This window comes from Humulus lupulus, chromosome 3 (assembly GCF_963169125.1).
Source record: "Humulus lupulus chromosome 3, drHumLupu1.1, whole genome shotgun sequence".
Classification (NCBI taxonomy): domain Eukaryota; kingdom Viridiplantae; phylum Streptophyta; class Magnoliopsida; order Rosales; family Cannabaceae; genus Humulus; species Humulus lupulus.
Window position 1 is genome coordinate 6,315,539 of NC_084795.1, and position 18,937 is coordinate 6,334,475.

At 36.5% G+C, this 18,937-nt stretch overlaps 1 protein-coding gene across 1 annotated transcript; it reads left to right on the forward strand.

The window, feature by feature from the left end:
• The first annotated feature begins 14,232 nt into the window (after positions 1–14,232).
• LOC133820911 (acyl-acyl carrier protein thioesterase TE3, chloroplastic-like) lies at positions 14,233–15,465 on the forward strand. Its single transcript, XM_062253476.1, has 2 exons — positions 14,233–14,700; positions 14,826–15,465. Exons 1-2 carry the CDS (start codon positions 14,496–14,498, stop codon positions 14,972–14,974), a joined length of 354 nt encoding a protein of 117 aa, XP_062109460.1. The 5' UTR covers positions 14,233–14,495; the 3' UTR covers positions 14,975–15,465.
• Positions 15,466–18,937: the final 3,472 nt, after the last annotated feature.

Genomic DNA, 18,937 nt, shown 5'->3' on the forward strand with positions numbered 1-18,937 from the left:
TGTGGTGCAGGTAAGGGTAAAGATAAGCTTGGACAGCCATGAGTTGGAGAGAGATAGTAGTGATGTGTACATATACAGTTCGCTTGACCGCCACGGCCGAGAAATTTCAAGGAAGCTAGGGTTGGACCTAGTTTTGCCGCCTAGGTCGGCTTATTTTGTAACCTTGGAACTGTCACCGACTTTTAAACTTGTATTTTGGGGATCCCATGTAAAGACCAAAGTTTTTTTAATGAAAATGTTTATGATTTGACCAAAACTTTAAATACCTGAACCCTTAGTGGTTTAATCACATGTTTCATCCAAATGACTCGTTTAGCAAGTCCAGCACTAATTTTAAACACACATGGTAACGGACCCTAATTAGTAGGGCGTTACAATATCCCTTCATATTAGTCCATTAGATTATTTGTTTTGAAAATCATTTTAGTTTAAATTTTATCCTCATGAAAATTATCACAAGTAGAAAATATATATTCTTCAAATTATGTTTTACACATCATAAATCATCCAATAATAAACATATATATAAGTAAATTACGACTAAAATACCAAATATTTTCAAAATGTTTCACTTTTATACCCAATCTTTTTTTTCGGTAAATATACTCAATGTCTTTAAAATTATTGTAGTTTTACACCTAATTTTTTTTTACGGTAAATATATACAATATTTTCAAAATGTTGAACTTTTATACTTATTTTTTATTATTATATTGAGAAATAATAGGAAATTGAAATAAAAATATAGGTTTTTAATTATTAGTTAAATTTTAAATTATTTTCATTTTTTTAATCTTTCTCAAAATAATAAAAAAATCATTTAAGATTTTAAAATTAATCAAAATAATTAAAACTAATATTTTTTCTTCACTCTTTTTAGAAAACTTATATTTTAAATTGATGGAAAAATATAAGTTTTTTAATTATTAAATCATTTTTATTAATTTTCATAAAATATTTATTAATTTGTAATAAAATAGATATTTTAAGAAAGAATAAGAAACATAAAATGATTTAAAATTTACAAAATAATTAAAAGCATATATTTTCCCAACACTTTCTAATTATTTCTCAAAATAATAAAAACAAATAGTTATAAAAGTACAACATTTTAAAAATATTGGATATATTTACCGCCAAAAAAAGTTTGGGTATAAAAGTGCATCATTTTGAAAACATTTAGTATATTTACTGCCAAAAAAAAGATTGATTATAAAAGTGCAATATTTTAAAAATATTAGGTATTTTAACCGCAATTTACTCTTTATATATAAATATATACATTTATAATATGAACCCATTCTCTCATCATGGTTCTTTGTAATACTTACACACACATATATATATGTAGATGTGATTTCCTACAATTGATTAGACGGGCACCAACAACCTGTCAAGAACAAAAAGAGAGAGAGACGAGAGTTAAATTGGGAGCACCGGTGAAGTGTCAGCCAGAGAGACTCCAGCGCTCAAGTTATTCAGATTGTAACGAAAGCTAACTGAAAGTAACAAAACTATGACGAAAATAATGATATAAAGATGGATGGATGAGTCGTAGGATGGTCAGAGTGACGACAGAGACGACAGTGAAATTCAACGATCGGGTCAAGCCCGATTGGGTCAGACCAGGTTGACTGATTCAACTTGCTTGACTTGATCGCTTGGAGAGAGTAGTACTTTGTTTCAGGCAGAGAGTGAAGTAGAGTGAAAAAATGGTTATCAGATGTTCCATTCTCAACCCCTGAGAGTCTTATTTATTGTCCTTCTTTTTGTTATGTTCTCCTCTCCTCTATCTGACCGTTCTTAGTGGTTCTCCTCTGATCTTTATGGGAAGAAGAGCGTGTACTTTGACTGCATCAATGTCCCTGGCTGACTGACTACACCCAGACTCAGGTCTGGGTACCAGCTGGCCCGTTGGATGGTTTATCCAATATGTGTGAGCCCATTTACATTGGTTTAAGCCTTGTTCGCTTTTTTGGGCCTAGCAAATTAGTCTAGCTGACTAGTTGGGCTTTAATTTGTAGACAAATTTTGTCCACTACAATATATATTGCTGACTAGATTTTTTTGTCAACTACCAAATTTGTAACGCCCTACTTCCTTAGAGCCGTTACTAAGTGAGTTTTAAGACAAAACAGTGCAATGAACTCGCTAACCGAGGTTTTGAAACAAAAGTGTGACTAATAAAAAGTTAAGGCTGTAATCTTTGAAAATGCGTTGACTCAATAAAACTTCTAGTATTAAGCATTTGGGATCCCAAAAGAAGGTTCGAAAACTATTTACTTCTTAAAATAAGTTTACAGTTGATCAGTTATAAAAATCATAGATTATTACAGCCATTTTCAAATAAACCCCAGTTGGGCAGGCCAAACATGTACGCGTCGCTTCACGCTCTCCGTACTCATGGTTGGTTGACTCAGTCTTTGCCCTACCTGCAACACGGAGCACCCGTGAGCCGAAGCCCAGCAAAAAAACTCATGCAGAACATAACATATGCAATTATATATAGTTAATCATATCAGATAGCCCACAGATAAACAAGTCAACCATTAGACTAAGCAAACTCGGCCATGCCGCCCCAGAGCCTTACCAAAGCCTGGGGTTTTGGTTCTCACCGTGAGGATAACTCATGTATCCCTTGGATCCCACCCTGAATATAAGCATCCCAAGAACTCAAAACCCAATCACATTCAACCCAAATCTCAAAATTCATCATGAACAACCCTAAACCCAGAAATTCAATCAACAACAAAGTTAAAGGCTTAGAATTCTTACCAATGATGCAAATTTCAACCTTGATTCAACCCTAGACATCCTTAGCTTGTTCATCATCAAAGCTTGGCCTGTTTTCCCCAAAAGTCCCATCCATTTAGCTCAAAACAAGCTCAAAACCAGTAAAGCCCTAAAACTGAAAACTCTAAAAACTTACCTCCAAAAGTTGATGTGTTCTTGCTAATCCTTCAAGTCTAACCCAAGATCCTTGATGCTCAGCCTATCCTTGCTCTCCACTAAGCTTTGCCCCAAGAAATTTGAAGAGAAGAGGTGCTAGAACCCCAAACCGATCCCTTGGAAAACCCATCAGTTTTCCCTCTTTTCTTTCTTTCCTTTTTCCTTTCTTTTTCAGCCTTCCCTCTATTCTACAAAATTCACTAAGTGTATAAAGCCTCATTTAATCTATCTTTAAAAGCCAATTGACCAAAATGCCCTCCCTATTAATTCTAAACCCTTTTATCCAAGTAGGGTCATTTTAGTCATTTACCCAATTCCCGCTAATCCTCAAGTGTCTCTAATATTTTCCCGTTGCTTTCCAATACCTGATAAATCACCAAATAATTATTCCCCATCATCAAAATAAATCTCAATCTATTCTCTGAATCCCTGTTCATACCCCCAGGCTCGCCCCGAGCCGGGTATAAATTCCCGCTATGACTTCTCCACTAGCCTGCTCACTGGGATCGTCTCGAGTCACAAATCACAGATACACCCACATACCACTGTGGTCACAACAATCATCACATATCAAAACAGTTATGCCCAACATGGCCAAAATTACAATTATGCCCTTCTAACACGATCCGGGCCTACATGCATACTAATATACATAGTCATGCATCTCAGATAAACAAATAGTCATATAACATGCTTTAATTCATAACCATGCATTTAACTCATTAAAATCACACATAAATCCCAACCTGCCCTCCTGGCACACTAATCAAGGCCCTTAAGCCTTATTAGTGATTTTGGGTCGTTATAAAATTAATAAAAAGCTTAAAGAATAAGAAGATCAAACACAAGGTTTTTGCGTGGTTCAAGCAATTAATGGCCCTAGTCCACGAGTAAATTGTATTTAGGATGAAGAACTTGCAAAGCTCAAACTCTTTTGGAATTCAGGCAGCATTTTGGCATACACTGAAAGTTGGCGGTCTTTTTACAAGTGATGTCTTAGCCCTATATATAGGCGGGTGAGAGGATTAAACTCATTAATGAGAACTAATTACAATAATTGTTCCCATTATGGGATTAGTTCAATAATAAATGAAGATTTCCTACATTAAATAGGTTGGTGGACCCATTAGATACTTGGCAAGCCCAGTATGAGGATGTCTAGCCAACTGATTTATTGGAAAAGCGCCTCCTAGTACTATCAGAATGATAGCTATACATTTTCTCGTGTTAGGCGGCATCATGGGACATCCATTTTGCTTCTTGTACAAAACCGACAACATGATCCTTGCAGCCACTAAGTGTTAGACAAGTGTCTGTGGTCCCTAGTGCCTTTCTAGCTAACACTTGGCATTCGTTCTCCTTCCTCGAAGGAAGGGCTCTTGGAATTTTGAGAAGTTGGTCACGGCTTGAGGAGCTTTAGGACACCACTACCCGATTAGGTTATCAGAAGGTGGTTCTTATTGATATATAGTCTAATTTCTTCTCCGGGAGTGATAAAGACGACACTCACGGATTAGGCTCCAGTTTCCGAGGAAGGCTAAACGACATGATAATTTATGACTCGTTGTCGTACATTGAAAACACGAACAACATATAAATTTATATATAAACAAAGATGTATATTAAAAAATCATAATTGAATTTAATATGTCGAGACGAGCTCAGAGATATAACCATTGGAAAGTTTCAAGCATCAAAGAGAAAAAAAAACTAAGTCGTATACACCGTAATCGACCACGGTAGCATCTTTTTCTAGGTGCATGATGGCAACTCTAGGGTTGGTTTAAAGAGTAACTTAAGCAACAAGGTTGTTTGAAGGTAGGGTTTGTAATGGTCAAGTTCTTGTGGTGTGGTGGTTATTGGTTTTTGTCAAGCTTCAAACTACAATGAGTGTCAGAAGAAAATGAGGGAAAGAAAGAAGAAAGAAAAAAAAAATAGAGAAATGATAAACTTTGGTTTCATGACTGCTCTAAATTTTTCAGCAAAATTGTTATTAAAAAAAGACTCTAGTTAAGAAATGTTTAAAAATCCGATCTTCCGTAGAACTTGCAATTTGGCATTATTTTGAGAATTTTCTTCAAATAGATCCTTTTAAATTATAAAATATGGGATTTTACATTCTTTCATTCTTAAAAAGAATTTAGTTCATTAAATTCATAACAATACAAGACTTTAGAGGATGAATATAACAAAAATCTGATATATTTTATATGGACCAACACAATCAATTATAAACTCACTCTAATGTCAAATTAGTGTATGTTTCTATAGTTGCATACTTATATATTTGATAATGCATGGTATTGCAATTAAATCATAATTAGATGGATGTAACAAAAGTTCATAAATACCAATTTATTATTAAGTTAATCACATAAGTAATTTAATTACATTCTTACCCAATTTTAAATGTACATTGATAAAACAATGCTCATTTATATTAATTAGGATACAATTTTCTTTCATTTTTTTTATAGGAATAAAATATTTGTCATGCTTAACATATTAATAACATATTTTGATGTTTTTAAAGATTTTATGCTTAAAAATTGGGTACTTGCAACTTAATTTGCACAACATACTAATTTGCCTGGGCCCATTGACAAGCTCTTTAAGTCTTTCACCTATTCCATTAGACAAAGACAAATTAGGTCTCAATTTTGGGGTATCAAGGCGCACTAGGCCCAATTTGGTTCTCGCAAAAGGCTTAAAAAACTCTAGAGTGGTAAGATTTTTGTAAGGGTGTTTCAAGAGAAAATGACGAGAGTAGTGTTCATAAACACCCTAGTAAATTTGTGTTTAATGTGTGTTTTGTAGGTTTAAGCTCAATAGATTTGCTAATGTCAATCTACAAAAAGTAGGAGGTAATTTTTTTTTACCTAATTTATTTTATATACTTCAACAATAAATAGGATAATGTAATGCTCCGAATTCTCCGATGTGGTTTAGCGGCTGGATTAGTAGGCCGGGAGGGCCATAACTGTTTAATTAAGCCATTAAATAAATATATGCTTGTTTATGTGAATTATATTATAATATGATGTTATATGCATGCATGTGGGTCCACGTTTGAATGATATGATGTTTTGATAATTTGGCCCGTTGAGGGTAAATTTGTGTTTTTGGGTGCATAATGTGATTTGTGAATGAGATTCCATTATTATGGAGATATATTCAAGCTATTCGACATGAGACGATCCTATTTAATGGATTAGCGGTTTTGTCATAACGGGGTCAATTATCGGATAGTAAGAATGTTTATTTGATGATAAATTGGAAGTTATTGAGATCAGGGTGAAATTCTGGAAGTTTTGACTATAATGTCCCCGGGGGTGTTTTTGGGACACCAAGCACTAGGTTTTATTTGAGGTTACTTAAGCTTGAAGTAGCTTGTTAGATAGAACGTACGTTAAAAAACCTCTCGTTCTTCCCCGTTAGCTCATTTTCACCGTTCGAAGCGTTTTTGAAGATATCTTGAGATCTAGGAGTCGGAATCAGGCGAGGATCGAGGAATAGCGATCATAGGAAAGATTAGAAGCTTCTTGACCAAAGGATTTGACGAGAAACAACCCAATCGAAGGTAATCTCAGTTTAAAGTTTTGAGTTTTTAGAGTTTCTAAGCTTGGAATTGGCTTTTGTGAATTATTGAGCTTTTGGTTTGATTGAACCTTGGGTTTTGATGGTTTTGGAGCATTGGGAAGCTTGGGAACTTTGGTTTGATGATTTTGTAATGTTTAGGAATGATTTTGGAGGCTTTGGGATGTTGGAGAACGAGTTTGGGCATGTTCTGGGTTGGGCACCGCGACCCTGTTCTTGGAGAGCCGTGGCCCTTGCTTGAAGAAGCAGGTGGGGAAGTTGTGACTGCTGGGTGCCGCGACCCTTGTTTCAGAGGTGGCTGGGGGCCGCGGCCCTTGATGCCAGGGTCGTAGCCCTTGAGCAGGGTTGAGCCCGTTTGAGTGTTTTGGCCTTGGGAACATGGTTTTAGGCCTCGGGATTGTTCCTACTACTTGGATTAATGGGGATTGATGTCTCGGAGGCTAGATATTGGTTTGGGAACCCTTGATTATCATTTTATTGATGGTATCCTATAATGTGTTATGATTAGGTCACCACTAAAGGACTAAAAGCTAGACCGTTCTTAAGGGTTGTTCTTCTATTCATTCTAGCTCGAATCTGAAGTAAGAAAACTGCATCCCGAATGTGACATGCATGATTATTCTTGAGGCATGTTGATTGTGTAAATGTGGACATGGATTGATTATTGAATGTGTAGCGAACCTTGCTCGCTTGTGCATATTCTAACTCATTAGTCAAGTTCGGCAGTGGTACTGGGCATTGGTCACACGGTGCTGACTCATAAGTCAGGACGGCCTTAGCGTGTTCAACGCAAGCCAATAAAGATTAGATCTAATCGATATCTGCAGTGGATGACTCAAAGAGCATTAATGCTGGATCGATGAATACTATAAGCGCTTGTGTGGCTTACCTAGTAGCCACTCTTCTGTTAAAGTTAGAGACTTACCTATCAGTCTCTTGTCTGTTTAAGGCTAGTGACTTACCTAGCAGCCACTCTTCTGTTTAAATTAGTGACTTGCTTGTCAGTCACCCAGTATGGTTTACTAGAACCTCAAGTGATATTCACTCATCTGTTTAAGGGCTATAAGCTCTGTGTGATTATAATGATAATCCTTTGATAATGTTTATATACAATACTGTGTTTTCTTGCTGGGCTTTGGCTCATGGGTGCTATGTGGTGTAGGTAAAGGGAAAGAAAAGCTCACCCAGCCTTGAGTGGAGAGCTTAGGTGGTGATGTGTACATATGTGGCCGCTTGACCACCACGACCAAGGAGTTCTCAGAGGAACTAGGGGGTTTACCCTATTTTTGCCGCTTAGGTCGGCAGGTTTGTAATTTTGAAATAGTAATGTCCTTTTTGGAGTTGTAAATAACTTGTAAATGTTCTTGTGGGCCCATGAACAGTTTTATTTTTTAAATAAAACACATCCTTTCCTTTTTATTGAATTTTTCACCTTAGCCTGTTAATAACACTTAGAACACATTTTTAACCAAAGGACTCGGGTAGCGGGTCAAATTTCCGGTTCACCGTAACGGTTCTGGGGTAACCAGGGCGTTACAGATAATTTTTCTTTAATGTATTTTATTTGAATAATGAGCTTGTACGTGATAAAAATATACTTGGTGGAGCTTTAGAACCTGTCGCTAGCCACCAAAGACTTGTCGCCAACAATCGAGGACCTATCTGTTGAAAGCCTTATTGCTAGCCATCGACGAGACCATTAAAAACCCTATTGCTAGCTATCAATGTAACGCCCTACTTCCTTAGACTCGTTACTAAGTGAGTTTAAAATGTGCTAATCACTCGCTAATCGAGGTTTTAGGTTAAAAGTGTAGCTAAGTTGAGATAAAACCCATTACCAGTCATTAAATATAAAACATTTGGATACTCATGGAAAATTTCATAAAGTTTTACAGTTAGGATCCCCAAAATATTGTTTAGAAAATATTTACAACTCAAAATACATTTAAGGTCGCCTAAGCGACAAAAATTCAGGTTAATACATTACATTTCCCAAAAATACCCATGGCCGTGGCAGCCAAGTAGGCCGAACATGTACACATCGCTTCACGTTCTCCGTACTCATGGTTGGTCGACTTTTCCCTTGCCCTTACCTGCACCATAGAGCACCCGTCAGCCGAAGCCCAGTAAGAAAACTCAATATAAACAATCAACATATGCATATCTATCAATTAGCATATAATTCAAAACAACCAACAAGCTAAACACAAAGCGGCCATGTTGTCCCAGGTGCTTTACTAGACCCTAGGTTCGCGGTCTTCACCGTGAGGATGACCTCAGCATCTTGAAAGGGTCTCACCCTAACGGCTTGCACTCCACGTGCTCAACGCCATTCCCGGCCCCTTGCCGTACTCGGCTTTGCACTCCGCGTGCTTAACGCCGTTCCCGTCCTCTTGCCGTACTCGGCTTCCTGCCATTCTCGACCTTCGCCATTCCCGGCCTTCGCCGTTCCCGGCCTTCATCGTTCATTCACAAATATGCAATGCATATCATATAATCAACAAATACTTAAACAAATACAAAACATCAACAATGGGGCTACGCCCTGCAATTCAATCACATAGGGCCATGCCCTGCAATAAAATCTATAGGGCCACGCCCTGCTCTACGGGTACAACAATTTTCTTACCTGTGTCCTAAGCTTTCAAAGCACCGAATCCCGAGCGCAGTCCTTTATCCCGAGCCTTGTTGAATACCTAGTCACAACGCATCAACAATTGCCATCCATCAAGCTCTAATGTTGGGTTTTATGCCCTTATAAAACCATGTAGCATGATTTCATATTATCAATAAAAGTAGTAAAAATCATTTAGTTTGACAATAGTGTTGCTTGCTTGTTTTATTACATGATTATTGAAATAATACAAACATTTATAAAATCCCGAACATATGGATAGTTACAATTCATCATGCTCTATACAAAATAAACAGGTATACAGGGCATTTAAACACATATTCAGACATACCAACCATTCTTACCAACCAACCCTGAGTTAAGCCTGTCACTGACTGCGTGTGTACATGTTCGGTCAATCTCCAGAACCAATAACCTTGGCTCGCTCTGATACCAAGTTGTAACGCCCTACTTCCTTAGAGCCGTTACTAAGTGCGTTTAAAATCGTGCTTTCAACTCGCTAATCAAGGTTTCAGTTCAAAACATGTAACTAGGTTACAATTAAAAAGAAAACATCAGAGAAAGTAGTTTTTCATAGCTAATCATAAAAGTTTACACTTGGGATCCCAAAACATAATTTAGAAAATATTTACAATACAAACCTGAGCAGAGTCGACTAAACGACAAAATCTAAGTTCATTTACAAACATCTCCCAAAAATCCCCTAGCTGTGTCAGCCAGGCTGGCCGGACATGTACACGCCGCTTCATGCCAGCTATGCTCATGGTTTGTTGATCTTCTCTTTACCCTTACCTGCACCACAGAGCATCTGTGAGCCGAAGCCCAGCAAGAAAACCCATAACAGACAACATATGCAATACATAAATCAAACATGTAAGCAGGCCACCAATAGCTATACACATACGGCCTAGCCGTCCCAGGCGTTTACCAAGCCCTGGGTTCGCGGACCACGCCGTAAGGATATCCCAGGTATCCTGTTAGGGACTCGCCCTGGCAACTCGCACCCCACGTGCTCAACGACGCTCCCGGCCCCTAGCCGTTCTCGGCCTACACCGTTCCCGGCTCTTGCCGATCACACAAATAATATCAAACATGATAAACCAACAAGTACAGAATTCAGGCATAAACAGATAAAGAGCCACGCTCTAAAATTCAATATATTGGGCTCAGCCCTGCACACAAGCTCTATGAAAACAGGGGTTTTCTTACCTGAGTTCCGAGCTTCCTGAGCACCGATGCCCCGAGCACAGTCCACTAACGTGAGCCTCACCGAAATCCTAGTCACAACACATAACAATATCCGTCCATCAAACTCTAACCCAACAAATAATCTCAAACCAAAACCCTAACCTCTGGGACCTTGAATTCTATCAATTCGAATGATAAAATCCATCCCGAGCCTTACCCTTTAAGTTTTCAAGTAAAAAATATCATTAAAATCCTCACTGACACTAAGGGCCGCGGCCCCTCCCACTAGAGTCGCGGATAGCCTCAAAATAGAGGCTAGCTCTCCACTGACCACCACGCGGGCCGCGGCGCGCCTGAATTCCCTCAGCCTCCCACGGTTGCGCGCGCATGCGGGCCGCGGCACTAACAGCGAACCCAGAATTTCTCATCAATTCTTCATCCTTTCTTCAAGCCAATTCCCATCAAAACCAAACTAAGACCCCTAGATATTCAACATAATTACTCCGGCACAGAAACAACATCAAAACCTCATCAAAGTGTGCTCCAAAGCTTAGCTAAAACACCCAAAGATTAAGCAAGTTTAGCTACACGCAATCCTCTAGAACCAGCTGAAAATTAAAGACTAGACTTTAGTGTTTAGAGCTTACCTTGCTGTGCTTAATCCCAGAATTTTGATCCTCAATCCCAAGGCTTTAAGCTCCTACAGCATCCCAGTTGAAATCCCCTTAGTTCTAGCCAATTATTTTGAGTTCCTTCTTGAATTTTGCCTTAGAGAGTGTAAGAGAAAGGAGAGCAAAGCTAACTTCAGTTCTTAGGAGAGTATGGGTCGGTTTCTCAAGGTTTCTAAACAGTTCCACTCATTTATTTGTTTTATATAACTTAAGTCTAATGGTTACCTCAAGGCTCGGGGTACCAAAACGTCCCCGAGGGCAAAAATGGTAAATTCCCAAATATTCCCGCCTAGACACTCTATCCTCAAATATATCTCCAAATATTTATTTCTATGTCCCGATAATCCCGTAATTCAACTAGTACCCGGATTACCCCTCGACTCGTCCCGAGTCCGAATCTCAACCCCGTTGTGACACTGCTCCTCAGGACTGTCTCGGATCGTGCTGTACAGACATATCACACATATACAACATATATTTCATTTACCACATTTATGCCCCCAATTTCCAGACGGGGCCCACATGCACATTTAACTCAAGTAAACATGCATCATAATCATATATACACATAAAATCACATATAAGCATATTAAACCACGTATTGCCCTCCAGGCACACTAATCAAGGCCCTAAGCTTGATTAACAAATTCGGGTCGTTACAACTAGCCTTAGGCTAGACAAGCGCTTTTAGTTTTCATCAAACTTGAGGTCGGTTCGGCATTAATGCTCATTTGAGTTATTCAATGCAGATGTCGATTAGATTTAATCTTTTTCGGCTTGCGTTAAACACGCTAAGACCGTTCTTGACTTATTAGTCAATACCAGGTGACCAATGCTCAATATTACTTGCAAACTTGACAAGTAGGTCACAACTTCACAGTTAATACTGACACCATTGCCAATTCTGACTAGTTAGTCAGTGCCACGCACAAGTAAGCAATGCTACCAGGCATATATCATATGTCAAATATCCAAATGTAGGGCATTCAACATGCTTACTTAATAGTTGCTAGCATAATTATCATTATGCACAAACAAAGATACTCAAACTCTTATCAATCTAATATTCAACATTCATGGCATGTCCTAACCACATGTTTCTCGTGCATCACATACTGGGTGCAGTTTTCTTACATTTGGTCCAAGTACAGGTTACCAATAAACGAGCCACAAGCACGATCCTGATTCCAAGTCCCTAGTGATAACCTATTCACAACCATAATATAAAACCTCATCAAAATGAGTAATAAAGGGTTCCCGGACCAAGACCTAGCCTCTGGGACGTCGAATCCCACTAAACTGGGTAGTAGCAACGATCCCGAGGCCTAAGGTTTGAGTTCCCATAATCAAAACACCATTTTGGCCACAAATTGCCTTAAGTGCTGAGGCCCTACCTCCCAAGCGTCACGGCCCGCCTCCAAACAGAGGTAGAACCCTTCTCTGCCCGAGCTTAGCACCGCAGCGCTCCACCTTGCGCCGTGGCCCTAATAGCCCACCAACAACCTTCATCGAGCCTGGGCCGCAGCACCCAAGAACAGGGTCGTGACCCAACCACGAACCAGTCATTTTCCTCATTTTCTCCATTTAAAAACCTTTCAAAAACATATCCAAACATCTCCAAATCCCAAAATCAAACTTCCCAAACATCCCCATGATCCAAAACCAACAAAACTCAAGCTTCAATTCAATCAAAAACTCATCAAAACACAAAATCCAATCCAAGCTTAAAATATTTAAAAACTTAGAACTTAAAACTTGAATTACCTCCGATTGAGTTGTTTCCCAACTAAATCCTCTAGCTAATAAGCTTCTAATCTTCCCTAGGATCGCTATGCCTCGATCCTCGCTTGAATCCGAGTCCTAGAACTCAAGTTTTCTTCGAAAATGTGATCGGGAGACGAAAATGGAACTTTGAGGGAGAGAGAATGTTCTGAACGTTCTTTTTATTTCTTCACAAGTTACTTCAAGCTTAAGTAGCCTCAAAAAAATCGTAACGCTCGGGGTCCCAAAAACGTCCATGGGGGCAAAATAGTCAAAACCCCCAGAATTTCCCCTTGATCTTATTAACTCCCAATTTATCATTAAATTTTTATTCTCATTACACAATAACCTGGTAATGCTAAATACCCCTTGACTCACTCCAAGTCAAGCATAAATCCCATTGTGACTTTCCCATTAGCTTATCTCCTAGGATCGTCTCGTGCTAAGTAACCCTAGCATAACCAAATAATATTGAAGCACCACACACACATCACATACATGCCAAATATGCCTGAAATTGCCAAAATATGAAAATCACTCAATTAATCAAAAATATGTTCACATGCATATTTAATACACCTAAACATGCATATTATCATTAAATAGCATAATAAATCAATTATGGCCCTCCTGGCCTCCTAATCAAGGTCCTAAACCTTATTAGGAAATTTGGGGCATTACACCAACTAGCGAGAATCCATTGCCACGATCAAGGGCCTAGTTGTTGAGGGTCCAACTAGCAAAATTTTGTCACCACTGAGGACCAAGAAAGAATGTGTTATCGAGCCTTTCGACTTTTGTTGCTGAGAACCTAGCTTCTTCGTGCCTCTTGTCGCTAAGATCTCACCTTCTCAGATGCCAAGAACCAGGACCGACCCTAGGCATAAGCGGGCCAGGCTTGTGCCTGGGGCCCTAAATAAAAAGGCCCAATTTTTAAAAATGCTATTTTTTCCTATACCAAAAGGCCTCATAATTTTACAAAAATACCATTTTATATATAAATATTGTAAAAATACTAAAATTTTCCATGGGCCCCCAATGCTCACCGGTTGGCCCTGCAAAGAACCATGATTCGATGCCCAATTTGTGGATCCCTCCCCCTATCTCTCTCCTTCTGGATCCAATTCTTTTTTTATGTTATGTTTTTTTTTCCTTTGATCAAGGTTTGGTGATGTTTGTTTAAAATTGAATTTATATTTTGTTGTAAATTTAATTTTATTCTTTAATTAGAGTTTTAACATTTTCTTTTGTTTTATTAAACTAATTCATAAAATTAAAAATATTTTGCTCATATTTAAAAATATTATAATAATTCAACTATTTGACAGTTTGGACATTTTTTTAATAGCCGTTTGGGCATTTTTTGTGGTCCTCATAATTTTTTTAATAATTTTAAATTTTAATAAAATTATACAATTTTATTATTTTTTTGGTATATTTATTTTAGAAATTAAGATTTCTTAATTAGGCTAAATGAGTCCTAAAAAAATAATTTTAAAAAATGGAGGATCTATATTGGAATTTAGTTTACCAAGCAAAATGGTATAATTTAATGACTCATTTAATTATGTCCCAATCATTACTAAATACTTAAACCACTATGATCTAACCTGCCAAACAGAACAGTAGAATTGTTTGGCGAAGCTGGAGAATTATAGAGTAAGGGCGACGCTACGTACCTACGCAGTAACACAATGATAAGTCACCCGAGACGACTCAGTTGGGGCAAACAATCAAACATGTTGCAGACCATTTCACCTCACCACAAGCCGCACGCGGCAACTGCGTGTCTCTATCTGCACCACCGTTCATCATCGTCGTCGTCGTCACCATTAGTAGCTTTCCCAGTTACTCGGATCCTCCTGATTCTGCACCATTTCACATCAGAGATGACAAAGGGTACACCTGATTAAATAATCTGCTTCTGTAATTTGGTGTACCCAATTTCGTTTATTTGTTCATTCACTTCAACTATATATATATATATATATATGTATATGGATCTTCTTTAATTGGTGTTGCAGAGAAATTGAGTTTTTTTGAAGTTGAACTCAAAGTTCGTGATTATGAGGTCGATAAGTTTGGTCTCGTAAATAATGCTGTTGTTGGGCCTACAATATTCGGCTCAAAGTTCTTTCCTCATTTGCAGTATATTCAAAACGGATCGTTTTGATATCCAGAAACTTCGAAGGCAGAAGCTACGGGTCAGAAGTGGGCGGTCTACGTCTCTGACCTCCGAATGTATAATTTGAAATCAACTTATTTTTAAGGGAAATTCGGTTATTTTTCCTCCACGAGTGAAGAGTTCGGTTGAACTAACTAACGACTTTATATTTTTGTTCTATAAATATGAGATTCTTATTCTAACAAAGGAATCAAATTTTTTTCTGATTTAGGCATCGGAGTATCTTTCTTACATGTATCCCGACGAATTAAAAATGATCTCCACTACCAGAGCAAGATCGGAGCATCATCTATTATTGGCTCGAACCTCCAATTATAGAAATGCTTACTTGTTGCATCAACAGTTGTTTACGCAAGTTATTGCCATTACGTATGACCTTTTACCATTTGTTCATTAGTGTGTTGTTGAATTTTATTAGTGCTTGTTTTACTCGAGTATTTCTTTTTTTAAATAGTCATATTATCATGTTCGGTACTCTTGTCGTCTTAGTTTTTTTATAATAGCAAATTTTAGTTGAATTAAGAATATTAAAATGAGAGCACGATCTTACTTATTACACCAACTTTCCAAAAATATATACATGTCTAAGATCTAATAACTGGGTAAATTTTCAAAAAATTAAAAGAAGTTATAGAAGTATTTAAAACAGAAAGTTTGTAAGAAAAAAGATTTGTATTCATCCAAAATAAAATAGTTTCAAAAATAAAAACTATAATATTTTTTGTTAAAATTTGTATAAGGAGAGATAGAGAAAGAAATTAAGTTTTTTTTTTTATGTAAATAGAAAGCATTAACACAAAATCAAACCAAGAGTATACTAATAAAACTAGCGGGCAATGCACGGTTTATTAATTTTATTTAGAAAATATATTAATTTATTTTTATTATATTTTTTAATTATTAATTAAATTTTAAATAAGTAAAATATTATATATTATAAAAGAATGACACAAACATAATAAAAAAATTTAAACCAAAACATTATCTATAATTTAAAAAAATAATATGATAATTTTTTTTTATATATTATTTAAAAAACCCATTAAACCAAGAATGCGTTAGATACACGTTTTTACATATAAAATATATGATGCATTATAGTTTTAAAGTAAATTATTTGATGTTAATTTAGTGTTCATAATTTAAATTTTGGTATTTTTTATGTTTTGTTTTATATATATTATATATGGTGATTCTATATTTAAAATTAAATACTGTTTTTCCTAATTTTCTTTTAGAAAAAATATTCAATGTAATAAAATTTTAAGAAATTCTAATTAAAAATTAGCAATTTAAAAAGTTTATTTGATCAAATTTTAATCATTTAATTTTAAAAAATTTTAAGTGAATAAAAAGTTATATATAAATATATATATTATCTAATTGATGGCTAGAACAATTAAAATAAGTAATTTTTCATTAAAAAAAAACTAAAAAATAATAAAAATGAATATATTTATGTCTTATGTCACTATTACATACATGTTTGGATAACAAAATACATTAAGTGACAAAATAAATAATTAATAAAAGAAAGAAAAGAATAAATTTAGACACATAATTTTTTTTTTGTTATAGTTTTGAAAACATAATTGATAGAGTAATTTAAATAATTTAATATGAAATTTTAAAATATGTGATGAAAATTATTATGACTTATTTATTACTTTTTATTTTCAATTTATTCACCTTATTTAGATGGTGTTAACCGAGGTTTTCGGTAACTATATTAATAAATATTATTTAAGGGTAATAGTAATAAGAGTAGAAGATTAACACGGAATATTTACATGGTTGGGGCGTTAATGAGCCTTAATCCACGAGTCTGTAGTATTAGAGCTTGGAAAACCTTTTACAATGGAGTTTATCTCTGTAATTTTACAGAGTAACTGTATCTTAGTTGAAGAGAGGTCCCCTTTACAGTGTTTTGTAGCTTGTATTTATAGGCTTATGGGAACACTGAGTTTGGGTCGGGTATGACCCGGGCCCATCAGAGATACGGGTATCCTTGACCTTTCTAGTGGAAGCCCAATATAAAAGATACAACATACATGAATTCCAGACCAGCTAAGGCCCAATAAGTTGACTCAAGAGCTATATCTCGCCCGAAAAAACGGTGCTTTTGGTCTGGACACTTCGAGTTACGAGGCAGATTCAGGAGACAAGACCAGTTAGAGTACTTGGCAGTGCAGACCTGAAACAACGGCGTGCAATCCCGAGGTGGCCTTTTCCGCAGGTGAAAAGTGGGGACAACGCCCACGTGGAGTGGGGCGGCTTTAGGGTCTTGGACGCCTGGCCCCTCCAACCGGGGACGATGTGATCCGAGTTCGTTTACCTTTGTCTCTCTTCATTCACCACAGGCCCGGACCGTACCAGGGTCCGAGACCAGGACGTGTATGTCGTGGTGGTTCGAACGGTCTGCACGTCTCCCGGATGACTGTCCCGGATGACCATGCCGGACCCCCCCCTAATGGGCCCAGAAAATGCACCCCGGGCCCGCACCCCTCCTCTTGGACACTCTCGTACCAAGAGGCCTTGGGCCGGGCCCGCATGCTTAACAACCCTGACCATGGCCCGGATGAATGTCCCGGGTCCATGCAGGAAATGGGAATAACATATGGCTTTATTATTTTTTATTTTTTAAAATTTATTTACTTTGTTTAGATGACTTTAAAAGTAACGGAATTAGAAAAAAAAAATCAAATGGAAACCAACAATTTCCGTTAAAATCACGTTTATAATATATAAAGATACTACATTTACTTAGTTTTATTTTAAAATTTTATTAAATATATTTATTAAGTTTTTATGATTGTTATATAAATTAAAAAAAAAACAATATTATATATATAAAAGAATGACATAAATATATTAAAAGAAAAATTAAACCTAAACATTGTTTGTGGTTTTTTCATAATGAAAAATATATAATAACATTTTAGATCGTAAACTACACTATTTAATGTATTGTAACGCCCTAATTTCTCATAGATTACCGAGAACACAGCGTTGGGTCATAAATGTACATAAAAATGAGCAACATTTAAATAAAACAAACTTTAAAATAAATAAATAAATAATTTGGCCCGCTTGATCTTATCGACTATATGGTCCCCAACGAATACATCACGAAGCTCTTAGGTCTCACTCGCCACCGGCCTTTCTATCCTTAATTTCCTGAAATATCAACATCATAAGGAGTGAGATTCTAAGCTCAGTAAGGAAAATACAAACAAGGGTTAGTCATATAATCAAACATAACATATATTCACCAAAGTCATACAAACACAACATCTAGATCATATCATATCTTAAGTCATAATTCTAAATCATAATCTAAGCCATAAATCATAAATCATACTCTAAGTCATAGTTCATAGGTCATAAGTCATAGATCATAAATCATAGGTCATAAATCATAGGATGAAAGTCCGTCATACACCGGACATAGGTCCGTCATAAAGTTTTGGCAACCGAGCCTACCGGACATAGTTCGTCATACATCATTGGACACCTTAGGTCCAGACACACTTACCCCTTTATTGTACCTGAAATGTTAGGTCATACAAACATAAACTATATCATACATTACATAAACTAGATCATAATACTAAACTATCTAATTTTCCTTACCAACATCGGGATAATTGAGAACAAATACAGAACTTGGAACACTCCTAAAACCAGCAATAAAAATAGTGAGTATTTCTAAAGGACAGAGATGAAAGGAATAGAACTAAACCACCAAGAGGAAACTTACCGAAAAGACACCTTAAGTTCAAAGAACTTAAAATCCTAACCACAAAACCATAACAAAAGTTAGAACCTGAATGAAAACTAAAGAAACTAAGGAATCAAACAGAATGAAACTTAAGGATAAGAGTACCTCAATTGACCTTATGGATTAGTCTAACTCCAATACCGAAACACTCTAACCTCACTTCCCAAAGT

Coding starts and splice junctions, on each gene's coding strand:
- LOC133820911 (XM_062253476.1), top strand. CDS start 14,496: ATGATAAGTCACCCGAGACGACTCAGTTGGGGCAAACAATCAAACATG. Junction 14,701..14,825: donor CACATCAGAGATGACAAAGG/GTACACCTGATT, acceptor TTGGTGTTGCAG/AGAAATTGAGTTTTTTTGAA.